At 31.6% G+C, this 21,037-nt stretch overlaps 1 protein-coding gene across 1 annotated transcript; it reads left to right on the top strand.

Moving 5' to 3' along the window:
• The first annotated feature begins 1,756 nt into the window (after window positions 1-1,756).
• LOC110607234 (putative pentatricopeptide repeat-containing protein At1g12700, mitochondrial) lies at window positions 1,757-18,557 on the top strand. Its single transcript, XM_043959749.1, has 2 exons — window positions 1,757-2,797; window positions 17,407-18,557. Exons 1-2 carry the CDS (start codon window positions 1,913-1,915, stop codon window positions 18,529-18,531), a joined length of 2,010 nt encoding a protein of 669 aa, XP_043815684.1. The 5' UTR covers window positions 1,757-1,912; the 3' UTR covers window positions 18,532-18,557.
• Window positions 18,558-21,037: the final 2,480 nt, after the last annotated feature.

Genomic DNA, 21,037 nt, shown 5'->3' on the forward strand with positions numbered 1-21,037 from the left:
ATATCAATATATCTATTCTATATTTAATCTTTATGTTAATTTATATTTTAATCAAATTTATTTAATTTTTTAATTTTAATTTAATATTTATGAGTTGTAAAATTCACTATTGTTATCATATTAAATTCCATTTTGTTATGATTTTGATATAAGCAATTGATTTCTACATAATTTTGATTTTGGATAGATTTTGAGCCGAAAATAAGAAAATGAACAAAAAATACTGTTTTAGAACTTTTTCTGATTACAAGGTACAACTTTATCCAAAATTATGACCTTATCTTGATGGACAGATTGCAATATTTCTGGTTTGCCAATTGTAAAGAGTTCAAAACTATTTTCAGATGCAAATACAATCAGATCAAAATTAAAATAAAAATTATCATAGGGGTAGTAGTAGTTTTATTTTATTTTTTTCTTTTAAATGGTGAATAATTATCTTTTTATTTAGAAAAATTATATATAAAGGCTGGTTTAGAAGTATAGATCTCATCTATTCTCCTCTTCTCCACACCCTCTTTTTAGTTTCTCTTCAGCCAAGCGCTCCTTCCCCTTCTTCTTTTATTTTTTGCAATTTTATTATAGCCCTTAGAGACTAAACTCCTTCATTCAGTTAAAGGTTAATCAAGTTGAGATTTAATTAAGTTGTGAGATTTTATTTTTAATTTCTGTTCATCTCAATTTTTTTTCAATTAATTTCTATGTTCGAGTAACACCACCTTCTTTAAAAATTCAAGAGGTCTATTAAATCGGAAGGTAACATATTATTAATTAACCCAAGTAAATACAAAATTATTTAATTGTGTTAATACAAGTAACAATTAGTATATTCTTTTATGTTAAAAAACTAATTGATTTAGTTGAAATATTTCATTTGCTATCATTGATCAAATTTAAATTTTTTTTCTTAAAACTATTAATTAATTAAATTTACACGCTTGATAGAATTATTAATTAATTAAAAATTAATTTAAATACTACGTGAATTAATTTAATTTTAAAGAATAATAGGTGGGATTCACTTATTTAAATATTATAACTAAATAATAAATAATTGAGTGAATATTTTTTTAAATTAATGAATTTGACTTCGGTGAATAAATTTTAATTTTAATTTTTATTCCATTTATATTCATTTAAATTAATGATTAAATTTTAAATTTTATAAATTCACCCTCTAATTTAACCTTTAATATTTATAAACATAAACTTATTATTAAAATTTTATCTCAATCTTTTCAATTGTAATTAAATTTATTTATAAATTAATTTTTAATTAAAAACACAAAAAATAAATAATGAAAAACTGGAGAAACCTCTATTACCTCCCATCACACATAAAAAAATAAGATTAAGATTTCTGAAACATATTAAGATTAAGATTTTTACAAATTTTAATCAATTATATATTTATTTCAACATATTTTAATGGATTTTTTTTAATTAGTTAAATTTTCTTGTGAAATATTAATTAATTTTTTTTCAGTGAAATTGTTAATGGTTTTTTAATTTAAAAGAAATTTTAACTTTAATTTTAATTTTAAAAAATTAAAAGAAAGCTAGGTCCAAAACATCCTATGTACTGTTTATGCAGTTTAACCACTTATCCATCATCCTTCTCTATCGACTTCCCAGAAACCATAACCCATCCCCGTTCTACACTGTTATAAGGCACAGTTATAATAATATAAAAGAATAAATTAAATTTGTTATTAAATAATATTTTTATATGAAAAATTAATAAAAAAATTACAAAATGTGCTGCATATAAACAACTAGTAATGCATTTCCTTTCCCAATTTCCTTTTGTTATCCTTACCACTTTACCAGCTGGCAGAGAGCCTTCCTTTTCCGATTCTCTATTTCCTTTCCTCATTCCCAATCTCCGATCCATCCCTAAAAACAACTGACGATGATGATGAAGATGCCTTGGAGGAGGAAGAGCAGGAGCTTCCATCTTCAGCTACAAGGGGCAATTGGTACCATTCAATCTCCATTCCTATTCTTATTTACCAATTATTGCCATTCTTCTACTTCCACACTTGAAGATGCACGTTTCTTCACAAATAACTTCAAATCTGCTTCTTTTACCCGCCTTGATGATGCCATTGCTTCCTTTAATCATGTAATTCATAAGCATCCTCTGCCTTCTAGGGTTCATTTTGATAGATTCTTATCTGCCCTTGTGAAAATTAAACAATATCACACTGTCCTTTCCATGTCCAAAACAATTGAATTGGTAGGAATCTCTTACGATGTTTGTTCTCTTAACATCTTAATTAATTGCTTCTGCCGTTTACATCTTGTGGATTTTGGCTTCTCTGTTTTCGGGAAGATGTTCAAATTCGGATTGGAGCCTACCACTGTGACATTTACTACCTTAATTAATGGGCTTTGTATGGAGAGTAAAATCGATAAAGCAGTGGAATTTTTCGATGATATGGTTGCACGTGGTTATCAACCTAATGTTTATACTTACAATGTGATGGTAAACGGAATGTGTAAATTTGGGAAAACAAACGTGGCTATTGGGCTGCTAAAGGGAATGGCTGATAGAGGTTGTGAGGCAGATGTTGTGACATACAGTGCAATCATTGACGCCCTTTGCAAAGATGAGCTAGTTGGTGAGGCTTTAGAGCTCTTCTCTCAAATGAGGAATAAGGGCATTTCAGCTGATGTCATCACTTACACTGGTTTAATTCATGGTGTTTGCAAATTAGGCCAAAAGAACCAAGCATTGGCCTTGATGAATGAAATGGTGGAGAAAAACATATTACCAAATGTTTATACCTTCAGTGTATTGATTGATGACACGTATATACCCTTTAACTTTTCTCATTCATGACACGTATATAATATTTAATAATGTAATTCATTAAAGTGAATATATATATATATATATATATATATATATATATATATATATATTTTGAAATGCATATATATTTTTTAAATTTTATAAAAAAAAAGAAATGAGATATCGTCTAAAATTACTATAAATTAATAAATAATATGATTTATAGATCATTGTAAATTAATTTACAATAATATAAATTGAATTTTGCATTTTTATTGAAAATATTATTTATTTAATTATTTTTAATTATTATTATATTTTAAATTTAGTCGTTGTCCAAGTGAATGTAATCTTATGAATGAAGCTCATTTCCTCATTTTTCGCTTACAGCATTATTAACAAAATCATTATGTAATTTGTATTGTATAATGTTTAAGATATCACTTTTCAATATAACTGAGCTATTCATTAACGGCTTTATTAAACAAATAGGATTGTTTGTCTATATATTGTAAAATAAAAATTAAAAATTTAACTTTTTACTGATAAAAAAAATTATACATTTAATTTATAAAAGGGAAAAACTAATGATTTTTTTAAAAAAGCAAAATAATTTATGAAATTAAAAAAATGAAATAAATAACTCTAATGCAGTAAGAGATAGTATAGGATTTCGAATCAAATTGGAGTTTTTTTTCAATAATAAAAGAAATTGTTATAAAAAATTTTTTTTGAAATAACAAGAAAACTTCATTAATTCAAAGAGAACAAAGAAACAATATGAGGAGGAGAGATATCAATCCAAACTCCTTGATCTAACTCAGAATGAGCCGATATTGCTAGAACATGAGCGACATCATTCGCAGATCTATGAACAAAAACACACTTTGCTTCCTCATAACTAGATAGAAGCAGTTTACAATCTTGAACCAAAAGGCCAAAAGACGATAAATCATCTAACAAAACATAATTAACTGACATCACAAGTACCTGAGCATCCAATTCGAAAAGAACTCGATCCCATCCACACTCTTTAATCCAGCTCAATGCTTCCCGGAATGCTATAGCTTCAGCACACTTTGCATCCATCTGGCTATAAAAAGAGCCTGCTCTAGCAGCCACAAAACTCCCATCATTCTTCCGGATTACACAACCGAAACCTACCGAACCTCGTTGCAAGCTTAAAGAGGCATCAATGTTCGTCTTGATCCAACCGTGCGGCGGAGGAGACCAGATCGGGCGAGCCGAGTCGACAATGGTGCTTACTGAGGACACGACCCGGGCTGCTTCCATTGCTGCAAAAAATTCAGAGCCATGAAGAACACACCACTCGCAGTCTGACCCTAACCCTTCCGTACAACATTGTTCCTATTTTGCCACAAAGCCCATAAGATCATTAGCATAAGGGAGACATTTTCCACAGAAGCAGAAGAGAAGGCTAAAGAAAATCACTCATTTAAAGAAGATGCAGAAGGCGCAGGCCAATCCAACGGCGAGCTTAACCAGCAGCTGCGGGCAAAAGGGCACTGAATCAGAATATGCAAGACATTCTCAGGGGCTACATGACACAACGGGCATGAAGGAAAATTTAATAACAAATATTTATATAACTTTATTTAAATTTTTATATTAACCTTATAGCAAATATTATTAATTATTATCAATTTGTTTTACACTTTTAATAATTGCTCTCTTAAAATATGTTAGAGAAACACTTTTTTTTTTTTAAGTTTTATATCCAACGTTTTATATTCATTTGATAAATCTGCTAAAATTTAATTTAATATACAAAATTTAAAATTATTTAATTTTTTTAAAAAATAAAAAAGTATTGATTTTATCATGTTTCAGCTTTTATGTAAATAATATGAATAAAGATTGATTTATACTTAGTAAAAAATAAATTAAAGTAAATTCATGTATAGATTTGTCCTAAAATATATGTAAAATATAGTGTAATTAATATCAATAATTGTTTTTAGTTTTTAGTGATGGTATTCTGATCTTCTCGGCGGATATAATGTCGGGTATAGATTTGCAAAATAAATAAATACAGGATGGTTGGTTGTGGGTAACTTTTGTGATACTTAAGTCAGTAGGTGATTTATAGAAATTTCAAAATAAAAGGTATAGAGAATAGTTTGATTAAAAGAGTATTTAACATACATGAGGTGTCTTTTTTATAGGTCTAAAGCTGAATGATTCTTGATAAAAGTAGGATTCTTTTATGAAATCTATTTTGGTCCTAAATTGTAAAATTTTACTTTGAGGATATTTTTACTCGTATATGATTTAGAGTTTTAATTGTCGTACGACTTTTACGTGATTTGAACAATATCGTCTATTTGGATTTTGGCCTAGTAGGCCGAAGCCTTCGGCTTCGTGGTTGTCACGTTTGGTTTCAATTCTAAGTCTGAGACCTCATGTTGATATTAGCCTCGAGGTCGAAATTTTGAGGTCTCGACATCTATTTAACATTTTGGATGTCGAGATCTAAGAGTTTTCGATCTTTCGGCCCAAAAGCCGAACACCTTTGGGTATCGGGACCTTATTTCTCGCTAAAATGCATCACTTAGAATCAATAGTCTATAAATGGTAGTTTTAGAATTTAAGATATAAGTATAAATAATAAGCTATTATTATTTAGATTGCCAAAACTACATTTAATAATTACAAGTTCGATGAGTCGCAGAACTCACCGCTTTTTCCTTATTAAATTTCATGATTTTACTCTTATTTTAATATAAATAATTAATTTTTTACTTAAAATTTGATTTTGTACAGATTTTTGAGCGGGAGTTGAGAAAAGGAAACAAGAAGAAGCTTAATCAAAAGATTTTTGGACTGAGAATTACAGCCTTAGGGCACTAGACAGCTCCAGATTTCAACAAATGCAACTTCAGCTCAATTTTTTCAGCCCAATTTTTTAATTTGTACAAGGATAAGATCAACTTTAAATTGGAGCAAACACAATCAGATTAGTATAGGGATAAAATAGAAGTAAGAGTTTATTTTAAATTGTAAATATTTATTATTTTGTTGGGGAAAAACCTATATAAAGTCTATCCACAAATTAACCTAGCCATCATATTTTTCTATTTTTCTTGTCCCTTCTCAAATTCGGCCACCTCCTTGCCGCCCCCTTCTTCTTCTCTTTAGTTTTGGTAATTTTATCATGTCCCTTAGAGGCTAAATAATTCTTTTCAGTTGAAAGTTAATCCAAATTGAGGTTTTATTCAAATTGTGAGATTATGTGCTTAAATTCTCTTCCTATTATTTTCATTTTCTATTAACTTCTGTTTTCGAGAAATGCCACATCGATTGTTGTCCTCTTAGAAATTCAAGGGGTCTATTAAATCTCTAAAGAAACAACATATTACTAATTAACCCAATTAAATTTGTAATTGTTTAATTGGATTAATAACAAATAGCAATTAGCATATTCCTTTATATTAAAGAATTAATAGATTTAATTTAAATAATTCACGTGTTATTATTGATCAAGTTTGAGTTCTTCTCTCTTAAAACAGTTAACTAATTAAATCTACCGTGTTGGAGTTGTTAGTTAAATAGAAATTAATTTAAGCGTGAAATTGATTAATTTAATCATAAAGAAAAATTGGTAAAATTATCACTATAACTAAATAATAGATAATAAAATGAATTATTTTTCTTGATTCAAAAAAAAAAAAGAATTATTTTTCTAATCAATGGTGAATGGCCAAATTCCTCAATTTGATTACTTTAAGCTAAATTTAATTTAATTATTTGTTTCACCATCTCAATTTCATTATCTATTTTTGTTTTAAGTTTTTTTTGCCTTGCCCAAAACAAAATCAATTTCTTCAAATAAAATTTTCCTTCTTTTCTCTTTTTGTTTTTTGTTTTAAACTGTTATTTTTATTCAACTAGTTATCTAAATTAAACATGATTAAAGTCTTTTTGGAGACTGATACTCACCTACCCTATCTACAAATTCATATTGAATCAAGGGAGATAAGTTTTAATTGACAGATTCTACACCCGTCAAAGTTTATTGTATTTTATTGCTATTTAAAAATATTTAATTAGTTATCTATATTAATTTTCAATTTAAATTAAAATTATATTCATTGTAATCATTAAAAATATTAATTTTACAATGATGAATATTTGAGTTTGTGGCTAAAACTTTCTCACAATAAATAATTTATGCTAATAATTTTTAACAATGATTATGCCTCTTTCTGAGATTATATATCCAAAATTTTTTCAGATTTGTCCCTGAAAATATACTTTTTAGGGTTCAGTTTCATACATGCCTTGTCTAGTACGTCAAAAACTTTACGGATATCTTCTGGATGGTCTTCTAAGGATCAGTACATTTTGACTATTGACCCGCCATATTTTTAAAAATGTCTGACACCAGCTTCTGGTAAGTCGCCCCGCGTTTTTTAATCAAATGGCATCATCTTATAGCAGAAAACTCCTTCATCTATTATGATCACAGTTTTCTTTGCGTCTTTAGATATCCATCATGATGTTGTGGTAACCTGAAATGGCATTAAAAAAGAAAACTACTGCATGACCCGAGGTCGAGTCTACTAACTTGCCAATAGACGACAATGGGTAATGATCTTTTGGACACACTTTATTCATATCAGTAAAATCCATGCACATTTTCCATTTGTCGTTAGCCTTCATCACTAAGACCACATTGATGAGCCACGTGGGATACTAGACTTTCTTTATTAATCCTACACTTAATAGCTTGCCGATCTCTTATTTGATCACCTACTGCCTCTTTGGTGCAAATCTTCTTTTCTTTGGTTGGACTGATTTGACGGCTTTATCAAGAGACAGCTTATGAGTAGTGAGAGCCAGATCCACCCCTATTACATCTTTTGGAGACCAAGCGAAAATGGTTACTCGGCACTTTAGCAACTCTATTAAATGAGTCTTTGTTTCATCGGTTAACGCAGTATCGAATCGTACTTTTTGATTCTTACGTAATTGGACCTCTTCTATCGGGTCTGCTAGCTCTATTTTTATGTGAGATTCTGGCTTCTCTAGCAAGTCAACGGGTACTGTGGCTTTCTCGAGGCTTTTTGCGGGGTGTCCGTAATATTCTTTGGCCAACCTCGGGCTACCTCAGACCACGGCTATCCCCTTGGAGCTGGTAACTTAAGACACATAGCATCCATATTAATAACAATACCGTGACAGTTTAGAACTGGGCGGCCAGTATCACATGGTATGTAAATGGGATATCTACCATCGCAAACTCTACATACAACTCTCGCCTATATTTTTCGTCACCCAGCAATTAGGGGCAGGTTGATGGTGCCTACTACTGTCACAATTTTATCTCCTAATCCTACTAGTAGATAAAAAACTTTGACAAGACTGTTTTTATCTAAGCCTAACTTGTTAAAAACATTTTAGATGAGAAGGTTAATGGAACTATCTATATCTGTCAATACTCGCCTTCCTTTATATCTATTTAGAAGCATCTTGACGATCACCGGGTCATTTTGAAAAAATCCAATCACTTTATCTGCAGGACCAAACCTTACTTCCTGCTTGGCCATGGCTCTGTTCAATTGACCAGAACATCTTCTGCTACGCGTTTATTTTTTCCTTTATCCTTATTAGGTCCTCTACAATGATATGTATGACTCCGGCCATTTCAAGAGAGAGAAGAGAGATTTCTTTTTTAGAGAATGGGATGTGTCACATGATTTTGTTTACGCTGGACTCTATCTTATCTTATTACGGTAACTTTACGCTGAGATTCAATATATTCAGGGGAGAGCGACTCTTGATAATGAATCTAATATTTAAAGTGTCTGAATTTTTCTTTTTCTCACATGAAAAAACATTACTCATTTATTAGGTTCTTGTCATGTGATCCTATTTCGGGACAACAATTTATAAATTTATTGTATTTTATTATTTTTTATAAATATTTAATTTAATTAGTTAATTATATCAAATTACTATTTAAATTCAAATTAAATTTTATTATAAAAACCGACTAAAATTCAAAACTTCCTATAAAATATTAATTTTATAATATCAATACTTGAGTTTATGGCTAAAACTTTCAGCAATAAATAATTTTTAACAATTAGTATTCATACAAATATTAAATCGGCATAAAATTTATTTTTTTAATATTACAATAAATAGATATAAGAATAAAGGTATTAGTAATCAATACTATTTTATAAAAATAATATAAAGAATTAATTTTAAAGCCATTTAAATTTTTGATAATTTTATATTTTTATGTTTAGGTTCACACATTAATTTAATTTTCTAATTTAAAATTTATATAACCGCCTTTAATATCATTCTAAACATAGTCAATATTATATAAAAATTAATATAAAATTAATATACACAATGTCTACAAATAATACGTAGTTTAAAAAAATTATTATTACAAAATGATAAATTTAATTTGTTATTAAATAATATTTTTGTATGAAAATTTAATAAAAAATTACAAAATGTGGTGCATATAAACAACGAGTAATGCATTTCCTTTACCAGCAGGCAGTGAGCCTTCCTTTTCCGATTCTCTATTTCCTTTCCTCATTCCCAATCTCTGATCCATCCCTAAAAACAACTGACGAGAGATCGATGATGATGAAGATGCCTTGGAGGAGGAAGAGCAGGAGCTTCCATCTTCAGTTACAAGGGGAAATTGGTACCATTCAATCTCCATTCCTATTCTTATTTACCAATTATTGCCATTCTTCTACTTCCACACTTGAAGATGCACGCTTCTTGACAAATAACTTCAAGTCTGCTTCTTTTACCCATCTTGATGATGCCATTGCTTCCTTCAATCATGTAATTCATAAGCATCCTCTGCCTTCTAGGGTTCCATTTAATAGATTCTTATCTGCCCTTGTGAAAATGAAACAATATCACACTGTCCTTTCCATGTCCAAAACAATTGAATTGCTAGGAATCTCTCACGATGTTTATTCTCTTAGCATCCTAATTAATTGCTTCTGCCACTTACATCTTGTGGATTTTGGCTTCTCTGTTTTTGGTAAGATGCTCAAATTCGGATTGGAGCCTAACATTGTGACATTTACGACCTTAATTAATGGGCTTTGTATAGAGAGCAAAATCGATAAAGCAGTGGAATTTTTCGATGATACGGTTGCACGTGGTTATCAACCTGATGTTCGTACTTTCAATGTGATAGTAAACGGCATGTGTAAATTTGGGAAAACAAATGTCGCTATCGGGCTACTAAAGGGAATGGCTGATAGAGGTTTTGAGCCAAATGTTGTGACATACGGAGCAATCATTGACGCCCTTTGCAAGGATGAGCTAGTTGGTGAGGCTTTAGAGCTCTTCTCTCAAATGAGGAATAAGGGCATTTCACCTAATGTCATCACTTACAATAGTTTAATTCATGGTGTTTGCAAATTAGGCCAAAAGAACCAAGCTTTGGCCTTGATGAATGAAATGGTGGAGCAAAACATATTACCAGATGTTTATACCTTCAGTGTATTGATTGATGGTCTTTGTAAGGATGGAATGGTTTCAGAGGCTCAAAATACATTCAATGTAATGATTCAAAGAGGTGTAGGGCCTAATGTGGTCACGTACAATTCCTTAATTGATGGTCTTTGCATTTCAGACCAATTCAAGGAAGCTTTGGCCTTGTTGAAAGAAATGGTGGGGAGGAACATATCCCCTAATGTTTTTACCTTCAATATATTGATCGACACTCTTTGTAAGAAAGGACTGGTTTCAAATGCAGAGAATATAATCAAAATAATGATTCAAAGAGGTGTGGAACCTAATGTTGTCACTTATAGTTCATTGATGGATGGATATTGTTTGTGCAACCATATGGATAAAGCTAAAAAGTTATTTGATCTAATGGTGACCAATGAAATAGCTAACATTTTTAGCTACACCATTTTGATCAATGGATATTGTAAGTACAAAATGATAGATGATGCAAAGGATATTTTTGTTGGAATGTCTCATAAAGGTTTAGTTCCTGATGTTGTTACTTATTCTACTCTTATAGAGGGTATGTTTCAAGCAGGGAGGCCCCAAACTGCACAGGAGCTCTTTAAGAATATGTGCTCTCATGGTCAACAGCCAAATATAGTAACCTTCTCAATTATGATTAATGGCTTGTGTAGTCAGGGGAATCTCGATGAAGCACTCACCCTATTGAAAAAAATGGAGGAAAGTCAGTTAAAGCCTAATCTTGTGACCTATTGCATTCTGATCAATGGTATGTGCAAAGCTGGCAAGATTAATGATGCCAAGGAACTGTTTTCTAGTCTTTTTGAAAATGGTTTACAACCTAATGTTCATATATATAGTGCAATTATGAAAGGACTCTGCCAACAAGGATTAATGGATGAAGCGTATAAGGTATTTAAAGACATGGAAGAGGTAGGATGTTTACCAAATAATTGTTGTTATAATATCATCATTCAAGGGTTTCTCAAGCATGAGGATTTACCAAAAGCATCAGAACTAATCAACGAAATGGTTGATAAGGGGTTCTCTGCTGATGCTGCTACCACAGAATTGGTAGTACATTTATCGCGGAATAATGATCTCATTCTAAGCAAACTACGAAATCGTTCTGAGGCTTCTAAAGGGGTGCAATGAGCGATCAGCAAACTAAAGTTGTTATATCTTGACCATTCAAGGGTGTCTTGGAGAGAAATTTGGTAATTACCTTCTTCAAATGTAGTAGATATGTAATTTAACAAACTTCTTAAAATTTCATTTTTAATTTCAATCAGCTATGATTGTCTTCCACAAAATGAAAATTTCTAACACTGTAAATTACTGCATTGGAAACCATGATATGTGTGTGCTTTTCGCTTGAACTCAGACTTGGACTGGATCTCTTTGGATATAAGATTGTTGATGAATGGAGGTCATAGATTTCTAATGATCAAGTTGCTGGTAAACCCACCATATTCCTTACAATTTTTTTTGGGCTGCTACTATAGCCTTAACTCGAGAGCTCAGTCCTAAAAATGAGTTGAGAACTAAAACTAATTGATTCCATGCTACAATGCTTAAGAATCTTTATCTATTTTACTTTTGTGCTCAATGATCTTTTAAGATACTATCATTTTTCAGTAAACATGCTGCATTAGGACAATAACTTGGAGATTTTATCATGTATTTTGATTTTTACTAGTAAGAATGCAGGTGTTAAATCAGTGAACTAGCAGGTGTTAACACCTGCTTTCTGTATCATTTTACCAAAGCTACTCATGCCTGTTTCCGTCCATTAGAATTTAACACCTACTAGTTTATCATATACATGCATTACTTGTAATTAGTTTATGCTTCCAAAATGATGTCTATTTATTGCTAGTTTATTACTTGTAGTAAGTTTATGCTCAAAATAATTTCTATTTGTTGCTCCTTGAGTTAATACTTATAACTTGAACTAGAGTTAATACTTACTCCTTGAGTGCAAGTTTTAACACCTACTCGTTGAGTTTAAGTAGTAATTTGAGTTTTTGCAACAGGTACATCAGAGATTGAGCATGGTGCAGTATCTCTTCCACCAGTCCACCAGGTCTTTTCCCGCATGCCTGAGATGAAGATGGATTAGATGAGCAAATCGAGGATTTTTGTTGATTACTTTTTGTATACATTTTGGGGTACTATTTATTTTGGCATTTACTACAAAAATATGCTTTTAATTATACATTTTTTGTGGTTTTACTAGATTATTTGTGTTCAATTTTAAGTTCAAAAGACTTTTCTTTTTATTATAATTGAATATATTAGATTTGTGGTTGATTTGTGTTATATTATGCATTTAATAGGTTGGTTTTGTGATGTTTGTAATTATTTTGGATCGGTTAAATAAAAATTGCAAACGAAATTGCAATTGAAAATCTGGTTCAAATTTCGTAAAGGGTGTAAAGAAGCAACATTGAGTCACTTTGCCTTGTAGATGATTTGTTTTTGTTTTGTCATGGGGCTAGGAATTTGGTCTGTGGGCTTGGAGAGGCCTTGAAGTTGAGGAGGTTTTAGGATTGCAAGTAAATGAGTCTAAGAGCTGTGTTTATCTTGCAAGAGTGCTAGAGGAGATGAAGCAGCAAATTCTACAATTCCTCAATTTCAGGGAGGGATTTCTTCCTGTTATCTATTTGGGATTACCTCTGGTATCTACTAGTATTAAAAAAGAGCATTGTCAGAAGCTTATTAGTATAATAACTAGTAGAATTGACTCATGGTCTGCTAAATAATTATCCTATGCTGGTAGGGTACATGGTGAGGAATAAGTTGAAAAGCCTCAGTTTTTGGGGATCTCTAAACCTTGTAATGCTAGTTGATCTTGAAAGAATCTGGTGAAAATTACAGATTATTTTAGAAAGCATTATGCATATAAGTTGGGAAGAGGGGTTTTTCATTTTGGTATGACCCTTGCATGGGTGGGAAAAGTCTTGTTGAGAGGCCTCTGAGTTGAATATGGGATATTCTGACATCATAGACATGCTAAGGTGAGGGACGGTATGTGGAGGGATGGTATGTGGAGGCTTCCTAATCCATTGGATTCCACTATGGAAGGAGCCTGGGAAGAGGTTCGAAAATTTTATGTAAGCAATGAATGGGCAGATTCTATTAAATAGAAACTCATAGACTTACACTGTTAATAGTGCTTGGAATTTAAGGATGAATAGACGAAGCATATAAGATATGTAGGAGGATGTTTACCGAATAATTGTTGTTATAATATCATCATTCAAGGATTTCTCAAGCATGAAGATTTACCAAAAGTATCAGAATTAATCAATGAAATGGTTGACAAGGGATTGTCTGCTGATGCTACTACCACCGAATTGGTAGTTCGTTTATTGTGCAACGATGATCTCATTTTGAGGCTTTTAAAGGTAAGCAGCGAGGGATTAGCAAACTAAAGTTGTTATATCTTGACCATTCAAGTGTGTCTTGGAGCCCAACTTGGTAATTACCTGTTTCAAATATAATAGATATGTAATTTAACTAACTTCTTTAAATATCAATTTTTAATTTCAATCAGCTGTGATTCTCTTCCACAAATCAAAAATATCTAACACTGCAAATGACCTGTAGTGGAAACCATGATATGTGTGTGCCTTTCGCTTGAATTCAGACATAGACTTGATCTCTTTGATATAAGATTGTTGATGAATGGAGGTCATGGATTTCTAACGATCAAGTTGCTGGTAAACCCACCATCTCCTTTATAATTTTTTTTTGCTGCTACTACAGCCTTACCACTAGAGCTCAGTCCTAAAAATGAGTTGAGAACTAAAATTAATTGGTTCCATACTACAACGCTTAAGAATTTTTATCTATTTTTATTTTTGTGCTCAGTGACCTTTTAAAATGCTATCATTTCTCTTATAGGTACTTGCAAGAATATGATTACAATTTCATCTTTCTAACAATAAAGGTATAAGCAATTCTTTTTTGCTTAATTATTATATTTTTAATAATAATGAAAATAATGATTATAAATCACTGTGCTTTAATTGAGAATTAATTTAATAATTAGACTACATTATAAATGCAAGATGCATGATATACCATTCTAGAGTATAAGGTAAGAGAATCACTAGACTTGTACAGTTGTTGGTTGTATGAAATGTCACTAAAATTATAGATAATAGAAAATATTGTGGGAATTGAGGGTCTTTGTCACCTTTTTTTGTCTAGTCATGAAGTTGCTTAATTTCTTTTATTTTCCTTCAAATCAAATCAGTAAAATCATTGCATTAACATCTAATAATATGAAGTTCACAATCTTTTCCAATGAAATCAATTTTTTAACATGAAAATTTGAATTTTAGAAATGCTTGTGGAAGGTATATATATATTCTTTCCTTTTAGATTCTTTATTTTGTGCCAAGGTGATTGGATTACTGTTTGAAATGTTAGTTAAGTTACACAAAAAAAAAGTTGTTTCGGTTGTTTTATAAAGTCAAACCCTTTGATATTCTTATTAATTAAAATATTTAGATTTGATTAGAACAACTAAATTATATATGTATAATTAAAATAAATAAATAATACAAAAATTTATTTTAATCGAATAACATAAAAATAAAAAATTAAATAGTCAATTTTGATAAAATATAAGAACCAAAAATAATTCACTCTTTTATATTTTAAAGTAATTTTTTGGACTCTTCATGGCAAATTCTCAGTAATTTTACCAATTATATCTAACATTTATATACTTCTTTTTTTCAAGTTTTATTTTTTCTATTTATGCATTGATTTTTATTTCTTATGAGAATTGCTGGCAAAATAATATTGCAGTGATATATATATATATTCGTTTGACACCAAATCCTTGAAATAAAGTTAATATAAAAATTAAGACTTTATTTTGTTTTATAAAAAATATTTTATAAAAAATATTACACCATAACAAATATAGTTTTAATGATAAAAAATAAGGAGTAATTTAGGGTTCATTCAATATCCCTTCATGATTTTTGTTTTTTGTTTTCTCAAAAATTGATTATATAAAAATAAGTATAAAATTTTATATAATGGTAAGAAATAATATAATTTTTTAAAATATAATATTTGATAGTAAAATAATAATATAAATAATTTTATAAATGGTTATACATAAAAATATTAATATACATATTTAATAAATTATGTTTATACAGTAAAGGACATTATAACAAAAAATTATTATTTGATTGTCATATAAAAAATTTATTAATTAATTTATTTTTTAAAAATACATTAAAAGTTTTCTGAGATTTTAAAAAGTTTAGCGGTTAGTCCAACATTACTTTTATTTGTTAAGTATTATAAAAATAAAAATTATTATTTAGTTATTGCAATATAAAAAAATTTATAAATTAATTCATTAATTTTAAAAAATATATTAAAATATTTTTAATTTTAAAAAATTCAATAATTAATCTCTCCATTAATTTTAACTGTTTAGTTTTATAAAAAAGTTTCAAATGTTCTAATATGAAAAAACTAATTAGTAAATATTTTTATAAAATTAAGAGATTAACTAATGAATTTTCTCCTATTATATAAATTAATTAGTAAAATATTTAATAAATAAAACTAATGGGAGGACTAATTAATATATTTTTAATACTTTAAGGATGTTTTGATGTATTTTTTAAAATAAAAAGAGTAATTAATGTGTTCTTTTATATTACAAAAATTAAATAGTAAATTTTACTTAAAAAAAATTTAAAATATTTTCAATATGGATGGACTAATTAATAAATATTTTTATAAAATTGAAAAATTAATTAATAAATTTTTAATATTATAGGGATTAAAATGTAAAATATTTAATAATTAAAATTAATATTATAATAATTTAATATCCTATGTACTGTTTATGCAGTTTAACCACTTATCCATCATCCTTCTCTATCGACTTCCCATAAACCATAACCCATCCTCGCTCTACACTCTTATAAGGTACAGTTATAATAATTTAATATTATAATAATATAAAAGAATAAATTTAATTTCTTATTAAATAATATTTTTATATGAAAAATTTATAAAAAAAATACAAAATGTGGTGCATATAAACAACTAGTAATGCATTTCCTTTCCCAATTTCCTTTTTATCCTTACCACTTTACCAGCTGGCAGAGAGCCTTCCTTTTCCGATTCTCTATTTCCTTTCCTCATTCCCAATCTCCGATCCATCCCTAAAAACAACCGACGAGAGATCGATGATGATGAAGATGCCTTGGAGGAGGAAGAGCAGGAGCTTCCATCTTCAGCTACAAGGGGCAATTGGTACCATTCAATCTCCATTCCTATTCTTATTTACCAATTATTGCCATTCTTCTACTTCCACACTTGAAGATGCACTCTTCTTGACAAATAACTTCAAATCTGCTTCTTTTACCCACCTTGATGATGCCATTGCTTCCTTCAATCATGTAATTCATAAGCATCCTCTGCCTTCTAGGGTTCCATTTAATAGATTCTTATCTGCCCTTGTGAAAATGAAACAATATCACACTGTCCTTTCCATGTCCAAAACAATTGAATTGGTAGGAATCTCTTACGATGTTTGTTCTCTTAACATCTTAATTAATTGCTTCTGCCGTTTACATCTTGTGGATTTTGGTTTCTCTGTTTTCGGGAAGATGTTCAAATTCTGATTGGAGCCTACCACTGTGACATTTACTACCTTAATTAATGGGCTTTGTATGGAGAGTAAAATCGATAAAGCAGTGGAATTTTTCGATGATATGGTTGCACGTGGTTATCAACCTAATGTTTATACTTACAATGTGATGGTAAACGGATTGTGTAAATTTGGGAAAACAAATCTGGCTATTGAGCTACTAAAGGAAATGGCTGATAGAGGTTGTGAGGCAGATGTTGTGACATACAATGCAATCATTGACACCCTTTGCAAAGATGAGCTAGTTGGTGAGGCTTTAGAGCTCTTCTCTCAAATGAGGAATAAGGGCATTTCACCTCATGTCATCACTTACAATAGTTTAATTCATGGTGTTTGCAAATTAGGCCAAAAGAACCAAGCTTTGGCCTTGATGAATGAAATGGTGGAGCAGAACATATTACCAGATGTTTATACCTTCAATGTATTGATTGATGCTCTTTGTAAGGATGGAATGGTTTCAGAGGCTCAAAATACATTCAATGTAATGATTCAAAGAGGTGTAGAGCCTGATGTGATCACATACACTTCCTTAATTGATGGTCTTTGCATTTCAGACCAATTCAAGGAAGCTTTGGCCTTGTTGAAAGAAATGATGGGGAGGAACATATCCCCTGATGTTTTTACCTTCAATATATTGATAGACACTCTTTGTAAGAAAGGACTGGTTTCAAGTGCAGAGAATATAATCAAAATAATGATTCAAAGAGGTGTGGAACCTACCGTTGTCACTTATAGTTCATTGATGGATGGATATTGTCTGTGCAAGCAAATTGATAAGGCTAGAAAGGTATTTGATCTGATGGTGACCAATGAAATAGCTAACATTTTTAGCTACAACATTTTGATCAATGGATATTGTAAGTGCAAAATGATAGATGATGCAAAGGAACTTTTTGATGAAATGTCTCATAAAGGTTTACTTTCTGATGGTGTTACTTATTCTACTCTTATAGAGGGTATGTTTCAAGCAGGGAGGCCCCAAACTGCACAGGAGCTCTTTAAGAATATGTGCTCTCATGGTCAACAGCCAAATATAGTAACCTTCTCAATTATGATTAATGGCTTGTGTAGACAGGGGAATCTCGATGAAGCACTCACCCTATTGAAAGAAATGGAGGAAAGTCAATTGAAGCCTGATCTTGTGACCTATTGCATTCTGATCAATGGTATGTGCAAAGCTGGCAAGATTAATGATGCCAAGGAACTGTTTTCTAGTCTTTTTGAAAATGGTTTACAACCTAATGTTCATATATATTGTGCAATTATGAAAGGACTCTGCCGAGAAGGATTAATAGACGAAGCATATAATATTTTTAGAGACATGGAAAAGGGAGGATGTTTACCGAATAATTGGTGTTATAATATCATCATTCAAGGGTTTCTCAAGCATAAGGATTTACCAAAAGCATCACAACTAATCAACGAAATGGTTGATAAGGGGTTCTCTGCTGATAATGCTACCATAAAATTGGTAGTACATTTATCGCGGAATAATGATCTCATTCTGAGGCTTTTAAAGGTGCGCAATGAGGGATCAGCAAACTAAAGTTGTTATATCTTGACCATTCAAGTGTGTCAACTTGATAATTACCTTTTTCAAATACAATAGATATTCAATTTAACTAACTTCTTCAAATATCATTTTTAATTTCAATCAGCTATGGAAACCATGATATGTGTGTGCCTTTCGCATGAATTCAGACATGGACTTGATCTCTTTGATATAAGATTTTTGATGAATGGAGGTCATGGATTTCTAATGATCAAGTTGCTTGTAAACCCACCATCTCCTTAAAAAATTTTTTTGGCTGCTTCTATAGCCTTAACTGGAGAGCCCAGTCCTAAAATTGAGTTGAGAACTAAAACTAATTGGTTCCATAATACAATGCTTAAGAATCTTTATCTATTTTTATTTTTGTGCTCAATGACCTTTTAAAATGCTATCATTTCTCTTGTAGATACTTGCAAGGATATGATTAGAACTTCACCTTTCTAACAATAAAGATATAAGCAATTCTTTTTTGATTAATTATTAAATTTTTAATAATAATGAAAATAAGGATTATAAACCAGTGTGCTTTAATTGAGAATTGATTTAACAATTAGACTACACTATAAATGCTAGTCCCAGAGTACAAGGTAAGAAAATTACTAGACTTCTACAGCTGTTGGTTTGATGAAATGAATGGGCAGATTCTATTAAATGGAAACTCATAGACTTACACTGCTTGGAAAGTCCTAAGAAGGAAGGGTGGAGTGGTTAATTGGTGGAAGGTGGTGTGGGGTGAGCGTATTTCCAGGCACAGTTTTATAACCTGGTTAGCTATCCATAATAGACTTATTGTCAAATCGAGTCTACTTAGATGGGGAATGGTAAATAATTTTCTGATTACTTAATATTAATTAGATCTGATGATCTGAGATCCAATAGAATAGGGTTTTTCAAGGGTTTTGTGTTACAGACTAAGGCTTGAAACTATCTGAGGAGGGGACTCCTCTTTTATACATTGTCTTGCTTGCTGGTGACGTGTAAAGGTCTTTCCAGGATTGGGCCACGCGTCTCTGCCATACAGATTCGGGTGTACTAGGGTATCAGCTGCCTGTTGCATGCGTAACGGCCTCTGATTCTCCTCATGCGTACGTTCGAGCGGATCTGCCAGGCTGTCTGGTGAGTACTGTTCTGGACCCCGGGCTGGGCCGAGAGTTGGGCTGGACGCTGGGCCTGAGTGGGGTCTGCTAGTCAGGGATCAGGCTGGACTGAGTGAGGAAGCTTGGTCGAGCCAGGCCCGGAAGCTGGAATGAGCCAGGCTTGTTGGGGGGTATCCAGTACGTGGGCCTCTGTGTCATGGGCCTTTGGCTGTGGTCAAGCCCCTGTTCTGGGGTGAAGAAATCCAGCGGTCATCAATTGCCCCTTCACCTTCTCGGGAGTTATTGCTCCAACTGCCGAGGGGGTGAATATCAAGAATCATCATGGCCGCGCCTGTTCGTGTCCAAGTGTCTTTATAATACTCTTTCATTTTTTTGTCTTTGCGCAGTTTCTGAATCCCATCTGCTCTTTCCTCTTTCGGACTTTTCTTTATTCTCCGTGTTCTCGGTTATTTTTGCTTTCCTGTCATTGTTATCTGGACATGTCTTTTCTTTCCTTTCTCATGAATATCTTTGAAGGATTCTGACAGCATTAATTGAGAATTCGGCTCTACCTTGTCCTGCAAAACATAAACTTTTGGATATATATATTAACCTCACCTCTTTACCATTCACAGGCACTTTGTTGGAACAGAGAGATTTTCTTGTTTTATCTGTGAAGGATCCATTTGGTGCCTTCTTCAAGCGGGCGAAGGCGAGCTTGATATTACATTGCTGTGTTGCCCCAGGAATTTGTTTGAATCTTACTTTTATCATCTCGACGGAAAATTGTGCTAACTTATCTCTGTTTTGGGACTCTTTCGTAGTACCTGAGACGAAGATGAGTCAATTCAAAATTTCAGAGGAGTGGATGTTACCTCTAAGGAGTTTGAATGTTGCTTTGGGGATCCGTCTGGTAGGGCGGTTGATGGGTGGGACCGTTCGGCAAGTTGCTGAAATTATTTTGCCCAGATCTTCTGGCCGACCTCCCCCGTTGCTGCCTTCTTTGGATGTAAATGGAAGGGGCTCAAGTGCTCGGCTTGTTGTTTTCTTTGATGTGAAGCACCAGTATTATTAGTCTCTTTGATGTGAAGTACCAGTATTATGCGAGACTGAGATCTGCTACACTCAGCCAAGCTTCTGCTGGTACCTTCACACGTTAGCCCGGCGATCCTCCTGAGGTCGTAATCTGAAGCCCGTGTTTTTTTATGCGTGATATACACACAGCATATGACATGTGAGCTTGTCACGCGTATCACACTTGGGCAACCGAATGCCGACCTACAGAGGATCCATGGGAAACGCTTATGAGGATTAACTTCTTGGCTTTCTGCAGCTCTTTCTGCCAAACTCACATATCGAGCTGCGAGAGTTTCTCCGAACCGAAGGCCGAAGTAGCAGGATAGGTGATGATGATGTAATTGTTG

This window comes from Manihot esculenta, chromosome 9, assembly GCF_001659605.2.
Source record: "Manihot esculenta cultivar AM560-2 chromosome 9, M.esculenta_v8, whole genome shotgun sequence".
In the NCBI taxonomy this organism is placed as follows: domain Eukaryota; kingdom Viridiplantae; phylum Streptophyta; class Magnoliopsida; order Malpighiales; family Euphorbiaceae; genus Manihot; species Manihot esculenta.